This window comes from Hemibagrus wyckioides, linkage group LG27, assembly GCF_019097595.1.
Source record: "Hemibagrus wyckioides isolate EC202008001 linkage group LG27, SWU_Hwy_1.0, whole genome shotgun sequence".
Lineage (NCBI taxonomy): Eukaryota > Metazoa > Chordata > Actinopteri > Siluriformes > Bagridae > Hemibagrus > Hemibagrus wyckioides.
Window position 1 is genome coordinate 8,018,622 of NC_080736.1, and position 22,249 is coordinate 8,040,870.

General features: G+C 39.7%; 2 protein-coding genes across 4 annotated transcripts in view; one reads left to right on the forward strand and one right to left on the reverse strand.

The window, feature by feature from the left end:
* Positions 1–10,732: 10,732 nt before the first annotated feature.
* smad6a (SMAD family member 6a) lies at positions 10,733–19,184 on the reverse strand. Its single transcript, XM_058382281.1, has 4 exons — positions 17,821–19,184; positions 16,311–16,367; positions 16,050–16,127; positions 10,733–11,742 (listed from the first exon to the last, which is right to left on the reverse strand). The coding sequence occupies exons 1-4, from the start codon at positions 18,524–18,526 to the stop codon at positions 11,207–11,209; spliced, it is 1,377 nt and encodes a 458-aa protein (XP_058238264.1). The 5' UTR covers positions 18,527–19,184; the 3' UTR covers positions 10,733–11,206.
* Positions 19,185–21,929: 2,745 nt separating this feature from the next.
* The window catches only part of lctla (lactase-like a), a 33,018-nt gene continuing 32,698 nt past the window's right edge, over positions 21,930–22,249 (forward strand). For 2 of the 3 annotated variants that reach the window (XM_058381471.1, XM_058381473.1), the window contains exon 1: positions 21,930–22,045. The gene's annotated coding sequence lies outside the window, so the exon portion shown is untranslated. The remainder of the gene's footprint in view (positions 22,046–22,249) is intronic. The other variant, XM_058381472.1, reaches the window with a different exon arrangement.

Sequence of the window (22,249 nt, forward strand, 5' to 3'; positions counted from 1 at the left end):
CTGTCTGACTCCAGAAACTAGCACGAGCTTAGCACCTGTTTATTCCCTCTAGACCTGAGCTCCAGGACAGCTGGTTTGGTGCATGTGTGTATGTATGTGTGTGTGTATGTGTGTGTGTGTGTGTGTGTTTGTGTCACAAGCATGGGAACGTATAGAGGGAGTGGGGCAGATGGGATCCAGCAGAGAGAAATAGGAAGTAGGAAGGGAATGTGGTGTGTGTGTGTGTGTGTGTGTGTGTATGTGTGTGTGTGTGTGTGTGTGTGTGTGAATAATTGCTCAATACAAAAGGCAACGTGAATGGATAATGACCATGTACAAGCTGACTGGTGATAAGTCCATTGTGAATGCCTGGACTCTAAGAAGCATGGGTGGATGGATTGATGATTGGATGGATGGATGGATGGACAGAGGGGTAAATGGAAGGATTTTTTTTTCTCAATTTTATTATGAGAAGTATTTTAAGGAAAGATAAGTAAACTCAGTGGTCTGAGTGGAAAATTTGAATCATTGTGTTTATTTTATAGTCAGTTATTTGCCCAATTTTCTTGAGTCAAGCTGTGTGTGTGTGTGTGTGTGTATTTTTGAGTGCAAGTCAGATATCCACAGCTATTGTGTTATTAAAGTGTTTTTTTTTTTATGGAAAGACTGAGGAAAGTGTGAGGTTTGAGCAGCAGCAAAAAATGTACTTAAAACTTTCCTGGAAATGAAACACACAATAAAGTGAGATGTTCTCCACTCCAAGGCCATCAATCTTGTCAGAGCACAGACAGATTCAATTCTGCTATGGCACGTGTTGTTTTGAGCTCCTCTGCCTATGCACACTTTTCACTTCTGCTTTTGCATAATGACTCTTGACCCTTTTAGCGAAAATCTCAACCGTGAAAGCCAGCTGGTCCGAGGAATATTAAAAACATGGTGTGATATAACCCCCCCCCCCCCCCACACACACACACACACACACACACACCACCACCACCACAAACACACACACACATGTCATGTACCTAAATATGCTTAGCCATTTTTATTGAATGTAAATCTTTCTGGTTACACAAACACTTTACAGAGTATCTCAGTGCTAGGGTCGGTAAAGTGAGCTAAACAACAAACAATTTCTAAAATCATTGATTATTATGCAATAGCAGGAAATGGGAGTCATAAAACTAGATATTTATGTGGTTCCTGTGAAGCAATAAGCAGCCCCGAGTCTGAATGAGTCAACACTATGAGGTAATACTAATGTGAATTCATCTTTTCTACAGAGCACTTAAAAAATCCGTTAGTAATAAATAGTAGTTTCTGAGATTTATGGGGTTCACATGAGGCAATGAGCAGGCGTAGAGCCAAGGTGACTCACGTCATTATTTAGTCCTGACGAGGTGAGCTTTTCAGTATTGTCAAAACCTCACGTCTTTTAACAGACAACCTCATGAATGAATAACTTTAATGTTTATGCTTTTACTAGTCATTGATGGCTTGTGGGCTTGCAGTTTTGCAGCATGCAGCTGGATTGCACAGTATTCCCTATAAGGCTTGGATTGCTGAAGAGGTTGTGTGTGCTATTATTCAGTGTTTGTATTGCTCCTGTTATTCATTCATTCATGTTAAATAAAAAAAAAACATAATAAGAGCCAATTTGAGGTCACAGAGGGCACACCTTGCGTAGTTCCTGGTATAGTTGAACTGTAATAGCAGTGTGGGCTTTCCTACTCCAGGATGATGATTCAGATGTTAATGTGTACACAAGCCTGGACTCAGCCTGCTGAGCTGACTGTTCTATTGTCCTCCACCACGATACACGCTAGCTTTAGCACCAAAGTCAGACTGTAGAGTTTACTGAGTGTGATGGAAACTACAGGTACAGGATTACCAGCTGCTGACTCAAACCTCACAGATACACTGGAGCCATATATGGTCAGTGTCACTGTACTGACTCAAGGTGTTGTCCAAGACATTTGTTACTTATTGACAGCCTGTAGATTACATGCACATTCTCACAGATGAAAAGGTACAGGAAAGAGATGTTACAGAAAGGTAAACGGTGAGAGAAAATGGGCTTTCAATTATGTAGGGCCCCCTTGTGGTGAAAACTCTATAGTTAAAACAGAAAATGAGCAATAAAACTATCGTACAAGAACCAGTTGTAAAGCATTATACTTATTCTATATATTTAGCTATTGTTATGTTTTTTATTTAAATAAAAACATTTAACCTTTAACCTTTGTGTACTCATTGTGACCCATTTGGTACTGTTCCGGTCAAACTGACGAGGACATTAGTGGGGTATAAAGATATTTTCTTTATCTCAATCCCAAACAATATTGATAACATTTGTGATTGGGCCACATGTGAATGTTTGCAATTATTAGATCACATTTAACAATGAAAGTGTCATTTGATTTTGTGATAAAGTTATCATAAAAGGATATCATAAAGACTTTGGTGGCAAATGGAAATGGAACAATGAATGTTTATTATTTTTGAACAAATACAGGTGATAGATAATAATTGAAGCACCAGAAATGAAAGATGATTGCAGTCACTGGTTATTAAATAAAGCAAAATAGTTTTAGTAAAAATATAAAAATGGGTCAATTTGACTCGAACACCACACAAGAGTTAAATAAATAAATTGTAAAAATAAATAAATAAATAAATAAATATAATAAAATAAACAAATAAATGAATAATAATAATAATAATAATAATAATAATAATAATAATAATAATAATAAAATTAGTCCATATTTTTATTAATCCATATTTTTATTAAGCCAACCTGGGCCTTAAAAGGCCATATTCAAGAATTATATCTAAGAGAAAACATACATTTCTGACCAACATATTCTGATCAAAAAAGACCTATTCCACATTTCACTGAATCTCTTGAGGACACCACATATTCCAGGGCCGATGTCCATAGTTGCTCACCGTGAACTCCAATGTGACATGAGCTGGGGTTGTGTGCTTTACACTGTTTGTGTCATGGTGAGTCTCACGCAGATCTCTGAGAGACACACTGCTCTACTGTATTAGTGGGTGGGGGCATAAGCACCAGGGCTCTGAGAAGGGGGGGTCAGAAACAGTCTATATTATCTATAATTAAACACACACACACACACACAACAGCATTGTTAAAGTAAATAACAGAGCATAACAAGAATAAGAACAAGCATGGCATATCATTTACCCACCATCCCCTGCTCAGAGTGGAAGGGTGTTGATTTTAGGTAAATTGCATGTTGCTAAATTACATGATTTGTGACTATAATTATGAGTTAGCCTGATTCAAAATAAAATATCACAAAATGCACAGCTTGTTTTACGATGTTGTGTATAAAGTACATTAAGCATCATGTAGTGCTGAATTGTATTAACGAAATGACTTCTTTTATTAACACTGATTATTATTACCATAAATACCATCAGAAGGAAATAAAGTCATTTACACCTAGGCTGAAGGCTAACGTTTACACAAATACTATGCATTTATAAAAAGGCATCTTAGGAATATTGCGCTTCACAATAAAGCCATGCAGTGAATCTCACCAGTTGTTTCAGGGTTTTGTTTCTGGCCTGGAAATAGACTTCATCCCCAGCCAAAGCATCTATACAGGGCCTCTTTACTGTAAAGACAACTGATGAACAAAAGTAGTAACTGAAAGGGGTGGAAGTTAGTTAAAGGGGAGGGGAAGGCTAGTGTTTTTAGTTGCGATTATAATTCTATTCCTAGGCAACAGACAACTCTAAAATACAATTAAAAAGTCTAAAAGTTTCAACATTTTATATTGTATACATGTAAAAAAAATAATAGGAAACTATGCAGTGCACAGACCTTAGAAATGGTAGCCGTGAGCAATCGATAATGTTTTATTTATTTATTTATTTATTTATTTATTTATTTATTTATTTATTTATTTATTTATTTATTTATTTAATATATGTTTTTTTAATAAAAAAAGATCCTGAATTCAGTCAGTCAGTTCCTCATAGGACCTTGTAATCAGGATCTGGCTCACAACTGTGTACTTGACTTTGGGTTATTTTACTCTGCCTACAATACAAACATTAACTTGAACCTTCGGTAATACCTAGAAATCCTAGAATTATTTGGTACCATATCGAATTTCTCTGCATTTACATGTAATACAAATGAAAGGTTTTTTTTTTTTTTTTAAATCCCTTTTATAGTAAAGGATATACCTTTAACAAGGACACAAATCTCAGAGCAACAAGTCTCAAATTGGGAGCCTCAGTATATTCATCATGATTAGGAAGCGTTTGGATTTGGTGGAAACGTTTGCGGCATCTGCTAGTGTAATTCAGCAGATTAAACAATAGGCCTTCTGCACGGTTATAAATCACCAGTGTATCCCTCAACTATTTAGGCTTCAGTCCAAATCTTCATGACTGGGCGCAGAAAAGGCAAAAGAAAACATATGAGGTGGCTTAGCTCCAGTGAGCATTCAGATCTCATGTTTCTTTCAGGGAAATATTGACTAGTTATGTGGCTGGAAGCCAGATGCTGATGCCAGATATTGTCCTGCTCCTTAGACTAGACGAAGGTCATTATTAGATAAACTGTTCATCAACTTGTCACTAGATGGCAGCATACACTGAAAATGACAAAGAAGCTCTGAGGCTCTGAGTGCAGTGACTTTTGGATGAAACCGTGGCCCAAATATTATGGCTTTCTTAGAAAATGCCAGCAAGTATCATTATATGAAATAAATGGGGCTGTAATATAAATAAGAAAAGTGGTCAAAAGGTTTTCAAGGCAAAAGGCTTAATCTGTTGAAGACAGAAAATACTGCTGTAATAACACAAGTGAAAGGGTGAGAGGTAATGAGAGCCATTGTAAGAGATACCATTACATGCCATATCATTTAATTCATTCTTCCTTGTTATTTTAACGGTGTTAAATAGGCAGCTTAGGTTATGATAGATCCAAAACAATGTATATGACCTGGTGCTATCTCAGGTTAAATGAAGCAAAGACCATTTTTTTTATTCTTCTTTCTATTCTAATCATATTTTGCATTTGGCCTTTTTCAATAAAATATTGCAAAATTACAAAACTGAAGTCTGCTAAATTAATATTGCAGTAAAAGTGGAAGTGAAGAAAGCGATGTATTCCTAACAGGTAATCTGGGAGTTGAGAAAGTGCAAGAATGTGAACCATATGATGGAAAAAACCCTGCCTTTAGTCAACTGTTAGTGTCACTCAGACAAGAAAAATAAAATCATGTGAAAAGTAATTCAATCCCGTCATTATATAATTATCCAGGTAAATACTTTTAGGGCTTAGTAGCTCAGGCAAAGAAAAAGATTCAGATATCTGTAAAAAGAAATATTTTATATTGTATTGCAGCAGCTTAGTATATGCCCTGTATCTGTGAAGGACAAGTTTTAGGCCCTTTTTACAAAATCTGCATTCACAGATGTGTGTATTTATTAGATCCATTCGCAGTAGATGAATTCAAGTGTCACTGAATACTACTGAATAAGTGACACTGAATAGCATTCTTGAATGTTATTGTTAAAGCTTTAAAAAAAAGAAAAAAAAAGAAAAAAAGTCCCATTTTAAACTGGATATTTTGCATTTCATTAACACTTCATACTATAGATCCTATATATATATATATATATATATATATATATATATATATATATATATATATATATATATATATATGTATATATATATAGAGGATTTATATTGATGATATATAGGATATATTACATATATAATTGATATACACTGCCACTGCCCAATCTCCAGATATGAACCCTATTGAAAACCTCTGGAATGTCATCAAGAGGAAGATGGATGGTCACAAACCATCAAGCAAAGCTGAGCTGTTTGCTTTTTTGCTCTTAATGTTATTTAGCCAAAGTATTAACACAATTATTTGCATTTTGTTTTATTTGAGTTATTAAAGCTCTGCAAATACTGCACGATCTTGGGTTATTTTGATGTGTTGTCATTTCCTTTAAATATACACTCTAAATAACAATAGTTATATTTTGAATTTAGGAGAAATATTGTCAGCAGTTCACAAAAAAATGAAACAAAACTGTTCATCTCACCAATACATGTACCTGTAAGAAAAAAAACATAAGAAACTGATTATTTTGCAATGCTCTCTCTTTTTTTCTTTCTTTTTTTTTTTTTTTCCAGAGCTGTATGTAACAACACCAAGCATAACAATAAGTAAATGACTTCCCTTCGGCAGTGGTGCACAAAAGGCTCCACCTTGTGGACAATATTTTGCTTGCTATAGTTGCTGTATGTGTTTGAGAGTGAACCAGCACGAGCGTGTGAGTGTGTAAGTGAGAAAAGCAGTCTAGCACTGCATGCTTGAAATCTAGTACCCTATGCTGTACACCTGCTCGTGCAAAACAGAGAACGTCTTGGGTTTAATAATCTGTGCAGGCATGTACCAAATAATGTGCATATTTGGATATGCTGTACGTATATGTGTGTGTGTGTGTGTGTGTGTATTTATGTAGGTATATATGGTATATATGTACGGATGTATGTGCAAGATTATGTTTGGAATCAACAAGCATGTTCAGTTGAGTCCAGTGAAAGTAAAGCAAATGGGAAAACGTCTGGCTGCATGAAGACACTCGGCGTAATGTGGAGCCAGTCCGTCTGCCGACCAACTGCCCTCCTGAAGACACAGGAACATCCGATCCTGATCCTACTGCAGTGAGAGAGGGAGAGAGGATGCACTCACCTTTTGTCAGCTCCATTCTTTTAATCATGTTCATTATGTGTGATAAAGTGAACCATGCAAATGATTTATAATACAACATGTGCCTCAGAATACCTATCTGCTTTATATAGTTCATGTATATCTTAGGAAGACCCCAGAGGAATACTCCAGGTTGAATAGGGAATGAAGAAAATGCTTTGCATCTAATCTTATTTCCAATTCCAGTTCTTCTTCCTTGGCAAAGGAGATTTTCCCTTGTTCCCACAGCGGAATTCAGAAACCACCATGTGTCCAAGATTTTTGTTAAAGATGTGACAGCAGTCAAACTCAGTATCAACTACTATTGATATTATTTAGCCTTGATAATTATGAGCCACGTTAAGTAGAATTTTATTTGAATGATTTGACATTTAATAGGAAAAGTACATTCCTGTTTAGCACAGTGTAACCATTAAAGGGTTTTTGTAAAAGTCATGGAATAAAACACTGTAGCCAGACTGCAAACATCATAGTCCTAATATTTTAATATTCATGGTAAAATATTAGCTGCTATTATAAATGATTAGGTGAAAAGTTCAAGAATAAATAGAGCGATTAAACATTTAGAAATGCATTTTATGATCTATATACATAATATATTTGCTAGTCTATTTGAGTAATTGGATTATGGTTAGAGAGAGAGAGAGAAAGAGAGAGAGATCAAGCTTAAGCTTGCACCTCCCATAAAACCAAGGTTAAAAAGCATTTGTGACAGTGTATCTGACCGGTGAGGCCATTAGACCTAGCTGGCCCCAGTGACTTTTCTTGACTATCTGATCAATGCCAAAGCAGAGCTGGAGAGCTTTACTGGGTCCAGCAGTCCCCATATTGATCTCCTCGCTGCAGAGGTATTGACAGCATGCACAAAGCAACACTGTGTGCACAGAGGACACCATTCAGACTTCCTCAATTTATATTTATACTTTCCAACCTCAAAAAATCGTATACAATTGCTTGAACTCAAAATCACAGAATGGAATGCAAAAAATATCCTTCTGAGGCAAAAGCTAAGACGTTTACAGAAGAGCTTTTCCAAGGATGGGGGTGGACATAAAGCCAAATGATTTTGGGATGTCCGAAGGAGTGAGAGATAAAGAGCAAGGAGAGAGGAGGGTTGAGCTGAGAGAATAGCACGGGGGAAGAGAAATGTTCTTGGCTGACTTTCAAGAGCAGAGCCTGAGGAGTGCTGTGGTTGAGAGCTGTTGAAAGAGTGGGCTGTCCCGGCCCAGTCTCTCTGTCTCTCTATAATTACCACAGCGGCTGACAGACATAGTGCTTAAAGAAACAAAACAGAGCCTGGATTAAGAATAAACACCAAATGCAAGTATACACAGAGGACGTTTACCATGCAGAAATCTATATATCATACTACAGGGCATATGACATTCTTAGATACACATGAGTTTAAAATGCTATTGGCCAAAGGGTTATATAGACTGGTGAAGGATTTATCTGGATAATAAGACAGAACCAGAAAGATACATTAAGATGCAACACATATCAACAGACCTGAAATTAATGCAGTATATGACAGTAGGTAACTTGCAGAATATGTGGCTATATTCTGAACTCAGGATTAATGGTTGAGGCCCTAACAGTGGCCACTGGTGTAATACACAATTTCACGGCAATTACTGACTTACTGACTGACTGGATTCCAACTGAATGACTTTACTTGCGCTTATAGCTGTGCTATCTCATTCAGTAGTTTCTCTCTGGGACACATTTGGCGTTTGGGCCATACAGGAGTTTGTGTAAAGAAAAATAATGATATCACTAGCTGTAACATGTACAGACTAAAGTTTAATCCTGAAAGGTTTTCACACGGATTACTGCATTGATTCAGAGATTGTAATCCTTGGGATTAATTGATGGGAATATATTCTGATCTGTATAACATATGATAAAATATTCATGACTAGATTGCATTACGTTACATTTTTAAAAAAATTCAGTGCAACCTTACTGCCCCATTATGGCTAGTTTTAATACAATGAGGTTATTATAACTGATGAAATTCATTTTACTAGCCAATCCATAATTATGTATTTGGAACCATTAAAAACCTACCACCAGTAAAACGTAATAGCTAAGTGTTTTCTTCATTTTGTACTTCATTTTCTATTATTTTAAAAACAATGAAGATGTTAACACAGTTTAAACAAATGAAATCTATTTTTAGACTTTATTAGGAATTCTGAACTGTATTTCATAGCAAGGCGCTTCACCCAAGAGGACTTTCGTGAACTTTCCAAAACTGCTGGTTAAGGGAAACCATTTTAAATAAAAACTGCTTGTTTTGTGTCCCCTGTGGTGCAATAGAAAAGGAATTCACACTATTGTTGGGAATTGCGAGTTTGAATCCCAACAATGCCACAGCCATCCCTGGTCAGAAGCCTAGCAAACAAAACTGGCCTCTGGTGCTCTCATTCCTCCGTCAGTCACAGTGATACTAGCCAGTCGTGGGCATCTGTGAGCTCATGTATGTGGAAGAGAGTAGACAGCGTTATCCTCAGAGTGTTTTTACACGGTCCTGTGACGCAGAATAAATGTTGCACAAGTTTGAAAAAATGCAGTTGGTGGGTTAAAGCATGTTAGCATACAATAGGGAAGAGCTGGGAGAGGATGGGAAGTGACAGGTGAGGAAATTGAGGAGAAAATGCAGTACTAGTTTTAAGTGTATACGCTTCATGACTTCTTACTACCATAAGCTTTCAAAAAATGTGAATAAAGGTGCAATAGTCAATTTCTTCCTGACAAATAAAATGAATAAGCAGGAAAGCCATGTCAATAAGATAAAGAATGAAGGTTGAACCTCAGTTGAAATGTATTACATGGCCCTTTTGATAACCGTGTTATGGTCCGGAATGTATGTTTCTGTTTACAAGGCTATACTCTCAGTCATTTTACAGAAACCCCCCCCTCAAACTCCTTGGTCATTCATCATTTATAGTGTTAAGTCATATGAAAAATCATGCTAATGCTAGCTCTAGTTAGCATGCTAATTCTAATTTAACCACCGCTTTGTGTTTATAGAGCTAGCTCAATGAACAAAAAAAAACAATTCAGATTTTATTATAGAGATAGTATAGAGACAAATTGACAAATTTGGAGAAATCTTACCTTGTGCTCCTTTAGGACATTAAACAAACATGTATTTACTGTGTGTCCACATGTCTGACTAGAAATATAGCATATTCTGCACAGGGATCGGCTTTTCATATCCAATAACTGCAATACAGAGCCTGTTATTCAGCACTGTTATTCGGGGATGCCTGTTTTCAGCTGCGGTGTAACTGAATGTGAATTACAAAGGCGTTGACCTAATATGGTTCATTGTGAGGTTACAACGGAATAAAAAGCCAGGAAACAGACCATCATAGTGTATGGAACCTAACATTGAGTGTAATATTTTTTTTTTTTCAGAGGGTTAACTACTGAGCTCCTATATTCGTGGGAAAAATAACAGACAGGGTTGAAATTGAAACTGGCAAACTCTTCCTCTGTTCAAAACAGCAATGTGAATATTAGAGGAAACGGCAGAAAAACATAACTGTCCCTCCCATCCACTGAGATCTTTTTCAGTGTAAGGCACAGACACGAACCGTGTGGACGTGTTAATTTTCCCTGCCTGTCTCCACAGTCATAATATAGCATTCATGGACCTGAAGAATGTGTCTGGAGGCTGGGAGGCCAGGGCATCGTGGCGCATGCATATAATGTGCATGTGGCTTTCTGAGAGCCTTGTTTTAAAAGGGATGAGGTGGGGCCGGCTTGGCTGCTGAATAAGCCAGAGCAGTCGCCTTCCAGAACAAACAGAGGCTTTAAAAGAAAATGTTGCCTTCCCCCGACCCCGGGTGCGAGCCCTTGTACTAGACCTACAGCTTAAAACAAGGTGGATTAGAGTTCAACACAGTGCACAGGAATGCACTTACGACAAATAAGGACAGCTGACACTGAGAATATCTGAGGAATACTTTATTATCAATGTGTCCATGGTACTTAGTTTTTTTTTTTTTTCTGGATATTGATCGTATATGAAAACTATACACCAAAACCAGGAGTTCTGTACACATCCGTTAGTAAAAATGGCAAAGATTCCATATGAGCACACAGAATCCAAAGTGCATCACCTGATCATCTTGTTTTTTTTTTCCTCAAGTCCATATACACATTGCACCATACATAAATAATTACACTGTAAAAAGGACTCATTATTTACAAGTATAATGTCCTTTATATAATATGTATATATAAAATTTTATATTAAATCTAGATAGATTACATTTTGGGATTGGGATTTTGAATGTTTTTGTGTGCCTGTGTGTGTGTGTGTGTGAGAGAGAGAGAGAGAGAGAGAGAGAGAGATAAGTGTGATTAAGTAAATGGGCACAGTTTGTGTTGGTGTATGTGTGAGTGTGTTTGTAGGTGTGGGTGGTTGTGTGCTATCTGTGGTTGTTTAGCAGAATCTCCAGCCAGCAAGGACATGATGTGACAAACTGTCTCGAGTAGCATGGCCCCCAGCCTTTAGCGAAGCTGATCCTCACGCTGTTTGGATCGTACGGCCCCTCCGAGTGCATCGGGTGCCCAATTTGGCATGACTTCTCGTAGTCGAAAACCTTAACCGAGTAGCCTGGCATCACCCTTGTGACGGTGGGGCTGCGGCAGCGGGGGAGCTCCAGGGTGGGTGAGTTGACGAAGATGGGGTGCTGGCTGCGGTTGTAGGCCCACACGCCGTCAGCCTCTCGGCTCAGCAGGATACCGTGGCCGATCTTGGCGCGTGCACGCTGAACTGATGAGTTGGCGCGGCCCGTGTTGGGCAGCAGGCCCAGACACAGGCCGGTGCCCTGAGGTAGGTCATAGAAGATGCTGAGGGAGGAGTCATACACCGGATACAGGCGGCCCACACGCATCCGGTGCTCCCAGTACGCCACATTACACCAATGATTGCGTCCAAGCGAGGAAGGAGACGTGCTGGTATCTGTAATTAAAAAGAAAAGGGATGCAAAAACGTGGAAACAGTGGAAAGTGGAATCAGCACATTGTGTTTTATATAACGAAACATCAACACTAATAAAGATGCAGCGGAAGAGCCAAACTGTACTTGAGATAGCGATTACAACAGAATGCACGTAAAGTTCATCCACATATTTCTAATAGTTCCAGCAAGTAGTCGTATTGTGAAATATTTCTGAAGGGAGTACTGAGTTCAAACATGAACAAACCCACACATCTTAGCCAGGAGGATCCAAAAAACACACATTCACTAGACACTAGGAAAATATCCATATTTACCATTCCGTTAACTAGCAAGCTTACGGAAATGATAGCCTGAAACTGAAGCACCATAGTGTACGTGAACATTTAGACAATAGTCAAAATTTCATAAACATGATTTTGTAGTGAACAGAGACTATGATATACGGACTGATATGATAGCCAGACTATGATATCCAGATTTTCTTGTGGCTCTTCATTTAATCATTTTCCTCGGCTAAAACTGCAGCTCATTGAAACTACCTCCACTAACAAAAAAAAGCATGTATTATAAAATAACTACTATCTTATTATAATCCTAAGCATATGAAGTTGTTGGATACATCCAGTCCAAAATGCTGGGTAAATCTCATGAATAGAATTGATACTGATAATACAGATCTGTTATGACAGTCATATAACAACATTAATCTAAACCATATTCAAACAACATCGTCATTCTTGCATCACACTTCAAATTAAGCATCGGCTATAAGCGATCATTTTTGTAATGGTGCTGCATTTTTTCCTCTAAAGCACTCCCATCAAACAGCACAGACATGCATAATATTGTAAGTATGGTAATTAGCCACACATGTAGTTACAACAACGATTATATACATGCCATAGATTTTTACTACTAGAAAACAAAACCACAGTTTGTGAAACGTGACAAAGCTGCTCTGAAGCATTACGTCAAACCTTCTAGTCACTTTTATGTCAATCCTTTTTTTCTTTTGTTGGGCGGAAGTGCTACCTCATTTCCTTACAGTTATACAGTTCCCTTTTGAGAAGGATTTGGAACTGAAGAGGCACTGGTTCCCACTAAAAGGCCCAAATCTGTCATCTCTACCTCCAACACATACACACACACACCCCTCCCTGCATTCCAGCGGGCCACTCAGGGGCCCTTCTCCCCCTCTGAGGGCCTCCATTCAGCTCCCTGACAACTCGTGACCTCCTGACCCCCCAGCCGCCAGCCTATCAGCTCTGATTAACTGGCACACAGACTGATGGCATTATTTTGCTTCACAGGCTCCATTGAGGGGGAGGATCTAAAGGCCCGGGCCTGTGGCGCCGTTCTGCTCACACTCCTCTCCCTGAAGCAGCCGGAGAAGCGCTGCTAATGAAACGAGACTGGTTTAAGGAAAGTGCAGGAAGGCGCATTGACTCCACTATTGATGATTCTTTATGACTCCAAGTGTAATATGAGAAGGAAATAGTATTGGCCTTAGGTGTAAATATGGACAGTAATTAATATGTGCATGGGAGTGAGTTTGTGTGAGAGAGAAAGAAAAAGGCAGAGCTGTGTGGTAAATCAGGCCATCAATTTCCTGAAGTTTTGTTCTGGTTCGAGCAGGAAAAAGCATCACTCTTTTAAACTTTAGTGAACGTTATAAACAGCATTTTTGGAAAACGTTTACCAGTCCTACACTGAATAATGCTGGCAAATCTACAAAGCTTACGATGCAAAAAAAAAAAAAAATCAATCTATGAACTTTATCGGCGTTTTAAAAAAGCCTCAAAATATCAACAACAGAGATATAATATGTACTAAAAACGCTGCTGCTAATTTTACTCCTTTTTTCTTTACATCTAAATGGTTCACAGAGTGTGTATTACTATTCAAGATGCTCATGGGTGGTGAGGCATGTACGCCCATCAGAAGAGGTCTGAGCACAGCTAAGCCTAAACCAACATCGCCAAACGAGAGGAGGAGGGGAGCGAAGCAGCTCTGTGTCCTGCTGAGCCAAAAATGAGATCTCCCTGCACAGATTAGACTCTTCCAGCATGCTGGGCTTGAGAGAGAGAGAGAGAGAGAGAGAGAGAAAGAGGGATTTCTGAGGAGGGAGCAACATGCAAAAGCCAAAACCAAAAATGCTTGCAACACAACTGCTGGCTTGACAATGCAATGAGAGCTATTTTTGCTATTCTAGACCAAAAAACAAAGTTCATACTGTTGCAGAAGAAGTAAGACAGTGTTCCTTTTGTAACTCGTTTTTTTTTTTTAAAGGTATGATTGTGCTTGGAAAGCTTAAAAGAACCAAATGCCCTCTGTCACTCTGTCAACCCTGCATTTTAGACCAGAGGACAATGTCAGTGGACACAGTCTGAATGGATTTTGCAAGCAGCAGCAATTATATCTCAGCTGGTTGCCCCTTTCTGAACTAAATTTAGCACAGATTTTCTTTTTTATTTAAAGTAAGAAATGATACAATCTTATACATGGCAGATCTTTCTCTAATATAGAAGACGCCTCTGTATTAAGTAAGGTATTATATACTGGAATGGCTTTATTTTTCAAGGTGATATGTGATAGAAGTGAGCAAATAGACTGGATATCGATCCAGGCCTCAAATGAAGAAAACAAGATATGTCAGGATGACAGAAGGCAGACGCTTCACGGTGTCACAACACTCAAATCAGAGAAAAATGCTCAGTCTCTCACACACACACACACACACACACACACACACACAGAAAATCAACACTGCACCCCCTCGTCCTGAACAGAAACACACCCTTAACCGTCTCCTCCACTTTTCCAACAACTGATAGAGTCGTCCCTTGTCGACATCTGTAAAGAATCTCTGCTCAGACTGGCAGGATTTCATTAGTTAAATTGCGTGTTGGCCTGCGCTCAGTCAGGAAGAGGAAAAGCCACAGCGAGCCCTGTAATTTAAACCTTATTTTAAAATGCGACTGGCTGGCTGCGCCGGAGCCTGCGTTGCAAAACTCAGCAGGAAACAACAACATGCAAATAATGGAGCAAGAGCCATGTGTGACACGCCAAAAGAGGATCTCGTTCCTTGTCTTCAGACCACAAAAGGCGCGGTAATTATGCGGTGCTCTGAGACTTCCCACTGCTGCTGGAAGCAGCGAGGCCCGCGCTCACAAAACTGCCCATTGTTGGTCATAATCTAATTTACAAGGAGTTGCGCCTCAAGTCTGGACGCCGGGAAGTGTGCAAATGATGTTGAGGAATCTTTTCACTTCTATGAAGAATTCTTTAAAGAGTTCAACTTGATTAACAACCAGGAAAATGTTTAGCTGTGCGGCTTTTGGAAAGCAAATGGACGCACGGTCCAGGAGTGACAAAACCATGTCAGATGTAAATAATACTGTAAAAAAAATAGACAGAGAGTACATGGTAATAGCATCTTGGCTCTCCTCACAACTCGGTCCTACTCATTACTCATGTTTATTTTAATTCTCTCAGTTTCCTCTAGGGGGTGAGCTTCCCAGCAAAACCACCACAGACTTCACCAAATCTTATTAATACACACATCACTACTAATAATAACATAATAAATAGAGACCTAAGAAGCGTGCAGACAAGCAAGAATGATGTCTTCTTCCTCCTTTAAAGAGCACTCCAGCATGTCACAATGTCATCTCTATCTACCGTATCTGCAGTGTGTTGTGTCATTACTACAGACAAATGTTCCTTGGAAGTTTTAGACAGAGTTTTTACTACTTGTACAAGTACAACAAAATTCAGATTAAACTCTGTTCATAAACTTTTATGTGAAAGGCATATTTCTGTAGAACGCTTTCATGAATTGTAATTTAAGCTCTAAATCAGGATCATTTTTTTTTTGTCCTTTAAGAGAGGAATACTTTTTCCCACAGTGGATGTGCGCTAACCGATGTGATTGTAAAACTTTCAGTACGGAGTAAATAACCAGAATCACTATTTACTATTTTGTTCCAGTGTTATGTTGTTAAGAACCACTTTAGTAAGTTTACCCATGCCATGTCTCATCCAAGACCTTTATAGTCAGAATTTAATGGCTGTAGTTTTCAGTTCATTTGAAACCTTTATTGCTGGAACTGGCAGTAAAGTACAGGTAAACAAATGGAAAGTTTAGTTCAGGATAATCACTCACATGCTCCTGATATGGTGGATAGAGACAGTTAACAGTAGCTCATAAGATATAGCGTGCCATCAGAGTGAAACACAAAAGCAGCAAAAATCTCGTCACAACCCCGGCTGAATGGTATTTCGCTGAAAAAATCAAGAGTACTCACCTGAGTGACCCCCGGATGTACTGCTGGGTGACACGGTCGCCTCAATCTCAGTATAAGGCAACACCGGGTGTATAGGAACTAAAAAAGATCATTAAAGAATTAAAGGCTATGAAGTTATATTACAGCACAGAATATTCTACAAACTCAGTGTCTTGTTTGTGCTTAGTTCTTTGGTTCGAAATGACTCAATATATATCAGAAACTACTCCCTCCCCTCTCTATTATACAGCAATAAAGAGAGTGATGGTGCAGATGACTTACCCAGAGACTCCTGTCCTAGTTTGGGAGAGAGCTGTGAGTAGGGAGGAGGGGGCGAATCTAAAAGGTAAAGAATTTGCATTAGACAGTGCTTTAAAAAAAAAAAAAGCAGGACCTATACATATATATATCCATCATGATTTGTATCACATTCGTGATTTGTTTGCTATTAAAATTGTACCAGGCATAAAACATGGTAAATGAACCATAACACAGCGGCCAGCACGGGGCTGTGGATGTCACCTGGTGTAAAGTTCTTTTCTTCTGAATAGTTCCTTAAAATTTATTTGCACAAATTTCCACAAAATGAGTGGACTTGACCATTAGACTGAAATCAAAAATGCCATTGCAAACGCTGACTGCAATCAAATCACCTCAGGTTTGTTTCATAAAACGAGGCTTCAGTGGAGACACACCTGCATTACAGTGCATTTTCTGTGCTATTATCTATTTTGCATGCAAAAGCTTTACAGAAAATGATTCCCTCATTCCTCTTTTAGTTTGCACACTGCACACACTGTAACGCTGTATTTATTCATCACTTTATCCCTGCCTTATTTTTTAACCTTTTCGTTTTATTTGGTGTTACTGATGAATTTCAGTTCCTTGTAAGTAAATTCCTTCTTGGCCAATCAAACTCTGATTCTTTCTCATTTTACGTCTCTGTTGTCCCGTAAAAGTGTTTTACAGGGAAAAGTTGACAAATTAAGGGAGGAATAAATCTCCAAAGGACAAAACTGCCCTTCAGAATCACTCCCTATTACAATTCTGGCATCCAATCCTTAACAAAAAAAAAAGTCATTTTTATAAACAAACAATCTGCATATTATTGCATTGTTGCAAGAACTGCCTTAATCTTCACTTGATTGTTGGGTAGATGTATGACTCAATGTGAAGGAAAATTTGGTGCGTGCACAAAATTAGGCTTGTCTTTTATAGTCCAAAATATGGAAAACCTCTAAATAACTGATCTCATGAGAACTACTACACCCTGCCTGGGCAGCAGCCCTGAGAGCTGCTCTGTGCGCACTGACTGTGTGTTTTTGTGAATAACAGACTTGAATGAGGAGTAAAAGAACTAAGCGTCCCAGTAGGCTAATGAATTGGGAGTTCCACTTCCTGAATGAGAGAGTGTCACAGGCCAGCTCCCCTCTCTCTCTTTCTCTAATTCCCACCATGCAAGCACAGGATTGTGCAAGATTGTGCAAAATCTTAGATGGACATTTCATACAGCGTTGCATGTCCTCGAACCAATTTTTCCCTGAACAATTTAAGCCTGTCTGCAAATCTGTCACTGTAATTTCAAAGAGAAATGGAGCTGAGGTTTCATCAGACCCCTACATGAGGCTTTACTTTAGATATTTTCGATGCCAATACATTTGACAAAATACTGTACAATAAAATGTATTGGACTAAGTTTATCGCTGAGGCCTTCACTTCTCTCCATAGCGCTCTTAGACATTAGATGACGCCATCATGACCCTGAAGGATCCTTTGCTTCGAGCATCCTCACCTGGTCCACAAAGGCAGCTGTAATGATAGGGGTTGCAGCACGGCGCCTCGCCGCCTGGCGCCCTGAAACTCTGACAGCAGCACAGAGCTTTAAGTGGGGAGGCGAGCTGCAGCTCAGGCCATCGGAAAAACCTACACAGCAGGTATTGAGGAGACACAGCACAACCTCCGATATTCAGCTCGGCCTGAGGAGCTACAACACAACCACCCAACACGGCGCCTTTAGACTCCACAGCTTCCAACAAGACGCCCAAAGGTTTTTCCTTCAACTTTTTCAGGAGTGCATAAGCACACCTCTGAAGTTCTTGCTCCAATAATGTTCTACGAGTTCTAGACTCTGCAGCACTGTGGTCTCTAATCTCCCAGTGGTCAGAAAGGTCACTTTTGCTTCTATGGAGGTCTTTAAACCAACAGCAGGTCACTGTCCCGCCGTCGCTCTCCTCTGATGGAGGGAGTCCACGCCGCTCCTGGACGCACATGTCCACCTGGACGCCTTCTTGCTCTAGAACAAGCTCTGATCCTCCACTTTCCACCAGAGCCAGGGTGTCGCTCGATCCCCCGGAGTTTCCCACAGCCGCAGGCTCCGTTTGGGAGATGTTCTCCGGATCGTCGCCGCTCTTGCTGCCTCCATCGGCCTCCTCTCCGTCCGCGATCAAACGGCTTCTCCAGAGTCGCCGAACCAGAGCGCCGCGTCTCGTCCTGAACATACGACACCTTAACCGCTTCTCATGCGCGTTTTTTTTTGGTGTGTGTGTGTGTCCTACGTCTGTTCCCGATCCCGACGATGCTCGTGCTCGTTGTCCGACATCAAGGCTCCGTGTGTGCCGTGCACTAGCCTAGACGCACAGCCGCGGGCGCATTCCTCCTGACTGGAGCACAACATTAGACTCGGCGATCGTGGCAGTTTTGCAGCAAAGTGGCGGCGCTGTCACGGCGCATTAGTGCCAACAATAAAAAAAGAAAGAAAGAAACGGTGCTGCGTGCAGCGCTAAGTCTGCAAAACATGAACATAAGAAAGTTGATTTATAGTCTTGCTTGAGTCCTATGCATTCATGCACAGCCGTTTGATTCACATCCAAAACGCACTCTTGATAAGCCAGACCTCGATCACCTATATAGCAGTTTTAGATTGGTACAGGCGCGTGGATAGAGCAACTGGGCAAAAATAATCCTTTCACGATGAACATCTCCATCCAAATCCGCCAAAAAAATATTCTTCATGCAACGGAAACATCCATTAAGTCTGCGCCAGGAAGACTTGCCCTTTAAATCCTTTCGCTCCGCGCAGCAGAGATCGAGATGAACGGGATCCTACGATTGTTCCTTACGCTCTCGTGCTCTCTCTCTCTCTCTCTCTTTCTCTCACATGCACGCACGTACACACACACACATACACACACGCACACAAAACACACACACACACACACACAAGCGTGCGCGCGCGATCGCGGGGCCCTCGAAGGAGCGCGGCGGAGTCATTGGCTGTTTCTCATCATGTGCTCGTCTAGACTCGGTGGCGGCTGCGGGGCGCGCGGGGTGCTGCGCAGGCGCGGTGTCGGGTTTCTGCACACTTAAAGGGGCCACTCACAGAGCAGTGGAAAACCTAAAATTGCAGTAAACATATACATACATATACATAAACTTCAACTTTCCGTGATGACTACGCAGAGTTGCAAACATGCATAATTATTTTGTACATGAAATCAAACCAGCAAACAAGCTAAAACTAAATTATTCCCCTAAAATGCATAAGCATTTATGAAAGAAAGAAAGAAAAAAACACAAACAAGCAGTCACATAACAGTAAATAAATCATATCACAAAAATGACAACGTATTATTCATTTTGCATGCACTACGATTGTTATGGTGTTCCTGTTCCTCCCTGCAAAAGATAAACACATTTACATTCATTGCTGCAGTCAGTATTTGCATCAGCTGTAACAGTATGAATAGCACAAACTATTAAACTAAGAGCGATAACAGTAGTCATAGTAATGGTACTATTAATGAAACTGTACCAGCAAACTCCATGAAAGGGTTAATTCTTCCCATGTGGGGTCAGAGAAGAGTAAACACGCCCCATAATACACTGACTTGATCACTGTAACTAAAGTTCTGCAGAAAAGTCATCGATTGATTCTTTTGATATTGAGAAAGTCTTACGTCCACTGAGAAGGTTAGAGTTTAATAGCAATTTGGCCCAACCTTTAAAATACTTCAGGAGGCAAGGCAGACGTGCCCATGTGCTATTAATGGATGAAATCATCAGGCTGTAAATCATGACCTAACTCCTGTAGACCTATGCTTAGGCTATAGCTTTTGATCATCCTGACAGAAACTTTTCTCACACTTTTTACACAGTGTGCACTTGAATCTCCTGCAATCCTGTCTCATCTGGTTCATTTCTGAGTAAACTCGCTTGTTTACGGTCTTACAATCAGATTGACCATTTTTCTTAGTAAATGTGCACAGATGTGGACAGTCAAGATTTTTCTTTCAAAATAATAATAATAAAAAGAATAAAATACCCCAGACTTCAATTACAGTTGTTACAGAAGTCCTCTAATCAACACAGGTCTTTGAGTTGCATGAGTAATTGAACTCATCTTCATTTGGTATTAAGTTCGTGCACGCCATCTTCATTTGAAAGAATCATGCTAGCTGTTATGAAGAAACTATCATCATAAATGTTTCCAAAATGCTTTACGTGTTACAGAACTATGTGAAATCATTTTTCTGTCTCAGTGCCACTTGCTTTGTATCACGCCGCTGAAAACGTGTTTCGGCTACAAACGTAGTAAAGTACTGCATTACGGCCTTCCTCTTCATGACGATTGGTGGGATCCTCATCACAGCTCCCGTCGCTTATCAGTGCCCTGAGTGGACGATAACCGCACTCGCCTGGCGTCAGGTTCATAACTGCTCTGACTCCCATTTAGTCTCCTGTAGATAATCTATCAGCAGAGAGGTTTAGAGCTAAGGAGACAGGGAGTCCGGCACCAAACCACCTCCCAAAATAGCCCTGTGTCCACCCAGGCTCTGGGCAGCCGTGGTGCTGTCGTAAGGGGCCTAGCAAGACCCAGCACAGGAATGCCATGTCATCAGGAGCAGTAATGGGGCTATGGCAAGGTTGCAAAAAGCAGCGAGTGAAGGAAGTCACTCTGAGTCTGTGAAGGCCTGAAGTGGATTGGGGGCAGATAGAGTAGCCTTTGCTGGCTGGAATTGATCTCAGGCTACTGGAGAAAATGGATAATGAGAAATGGATACAGAACAGTGAGATGGTGATTTAAGAGGCTGGTTGAAAGACGCTGTTCTGAAGTACATTTACACTTGTACTGTGCTTGTATTGAGTTTGTAATGCAATAGACAAGAAATCAGACTTTCTGACTCCAATGCGTAGTCAAAGAATGTTCACAGCAAAAACACGTTAAGCACATGGAACATTACGAACTGGATTCCCAGACTATATACAGCGCAAAAGTTGAAGCCAACCTACATTTTCAACGTACTTTTTGTCTTACACTACTGTATTAGTGTGTCAGTGGGGGAAAAAAAAGATTTCCAAGAATTGATTTGTTTTCAGAAGATTCAGTGTTACAGAGAAATTTTATGTTTTGTTTTGCAATGGACCACATGAAGTAACAGAGCACATTTTCAAGGTTGTCTGGGTTTGTACTTGTGCAACTATAGAACTACAGTTCATCAAGAAGTCTAAAAACAGCCTACCAGACAGTTTTCTCAGAACAATGCTCCACAGTATATAGTAGTATTTATGCAATTGTCAACGCAGAAGTAAATTATAGTTTAGAATTTCTTGGTTATATTATTGTTTACTACTAAATACAATCATTTTAATACTATTTGTCAGCAGCATGATGGCACAGTGGGTAGCAGTGCTGCCTCACATATCCAGGTTGCCTGGTTTATTCCTGAGCTGACGGATGGTACTGTCTGTGTGGAGTTTCTGTACATGTTCTCTTCATGTCTGTGTGGGCTTTACCTCCTACAAACAGACAGTAGGTGGATTGGCTAGGATAAATTACTTCTAGGTGTGAATGTGTGTGTGGGTGTCTTGCAGTCCACTGGCATCCCAGCTTGGGTGTATTCCAGCTTCATTCCCAGTGATCCCAGGTTCCCACGACCCTTCAGTAAAGTGGTTACTGAAGATGAGTGTGTGTGTGTGTGTGTTTGAGAGAGAGAAACTTCATTTCGTTATTTCTGAAGGTATGTTTGCTTTACAAAATTTGTGCCTAAGACTGTTAGAAAATATATTAGTATAGTAAAATTTGCTAGATTATTTTTCATTTTGGACAGCAATTATGCAAAAAGAAATGCATTTATTTCTTTTTTAATATGATTGTCTTTCATTTACAAGACAGGAAAGATGTTATGATCTAATATCAAGCATTCACAGTATGTTTGTTTTGG

What these genes read in the sequence shown, in the direction of transcription:
- smad6a (XM_058382281.1), bottom strand. Translation starts at nt 18,526, where the DNA reads ATGTTCAGGACGAGACGCGGCGCTCTGGTTCGGCGACTCTGGAGAAGC. An exon ending in CAGCTGCCTTTGTGGACCAG is followed by an intron (nt 16,368 to 17,820) that starts GTGAGGATGCTC and finishes TTTACCTTTTAG; the next exon opens with ATTCGCCCCCTCCTCCCTAC. An exon ending in TACATCCGGGGGTCACTCAG is followed by an intron (nt 11,743 to 16,049) that starts GTGAGTACTCTT and finishes TTTTAATTACAG; the next exon opens with ATACCAGCACGTCTCCTTCC.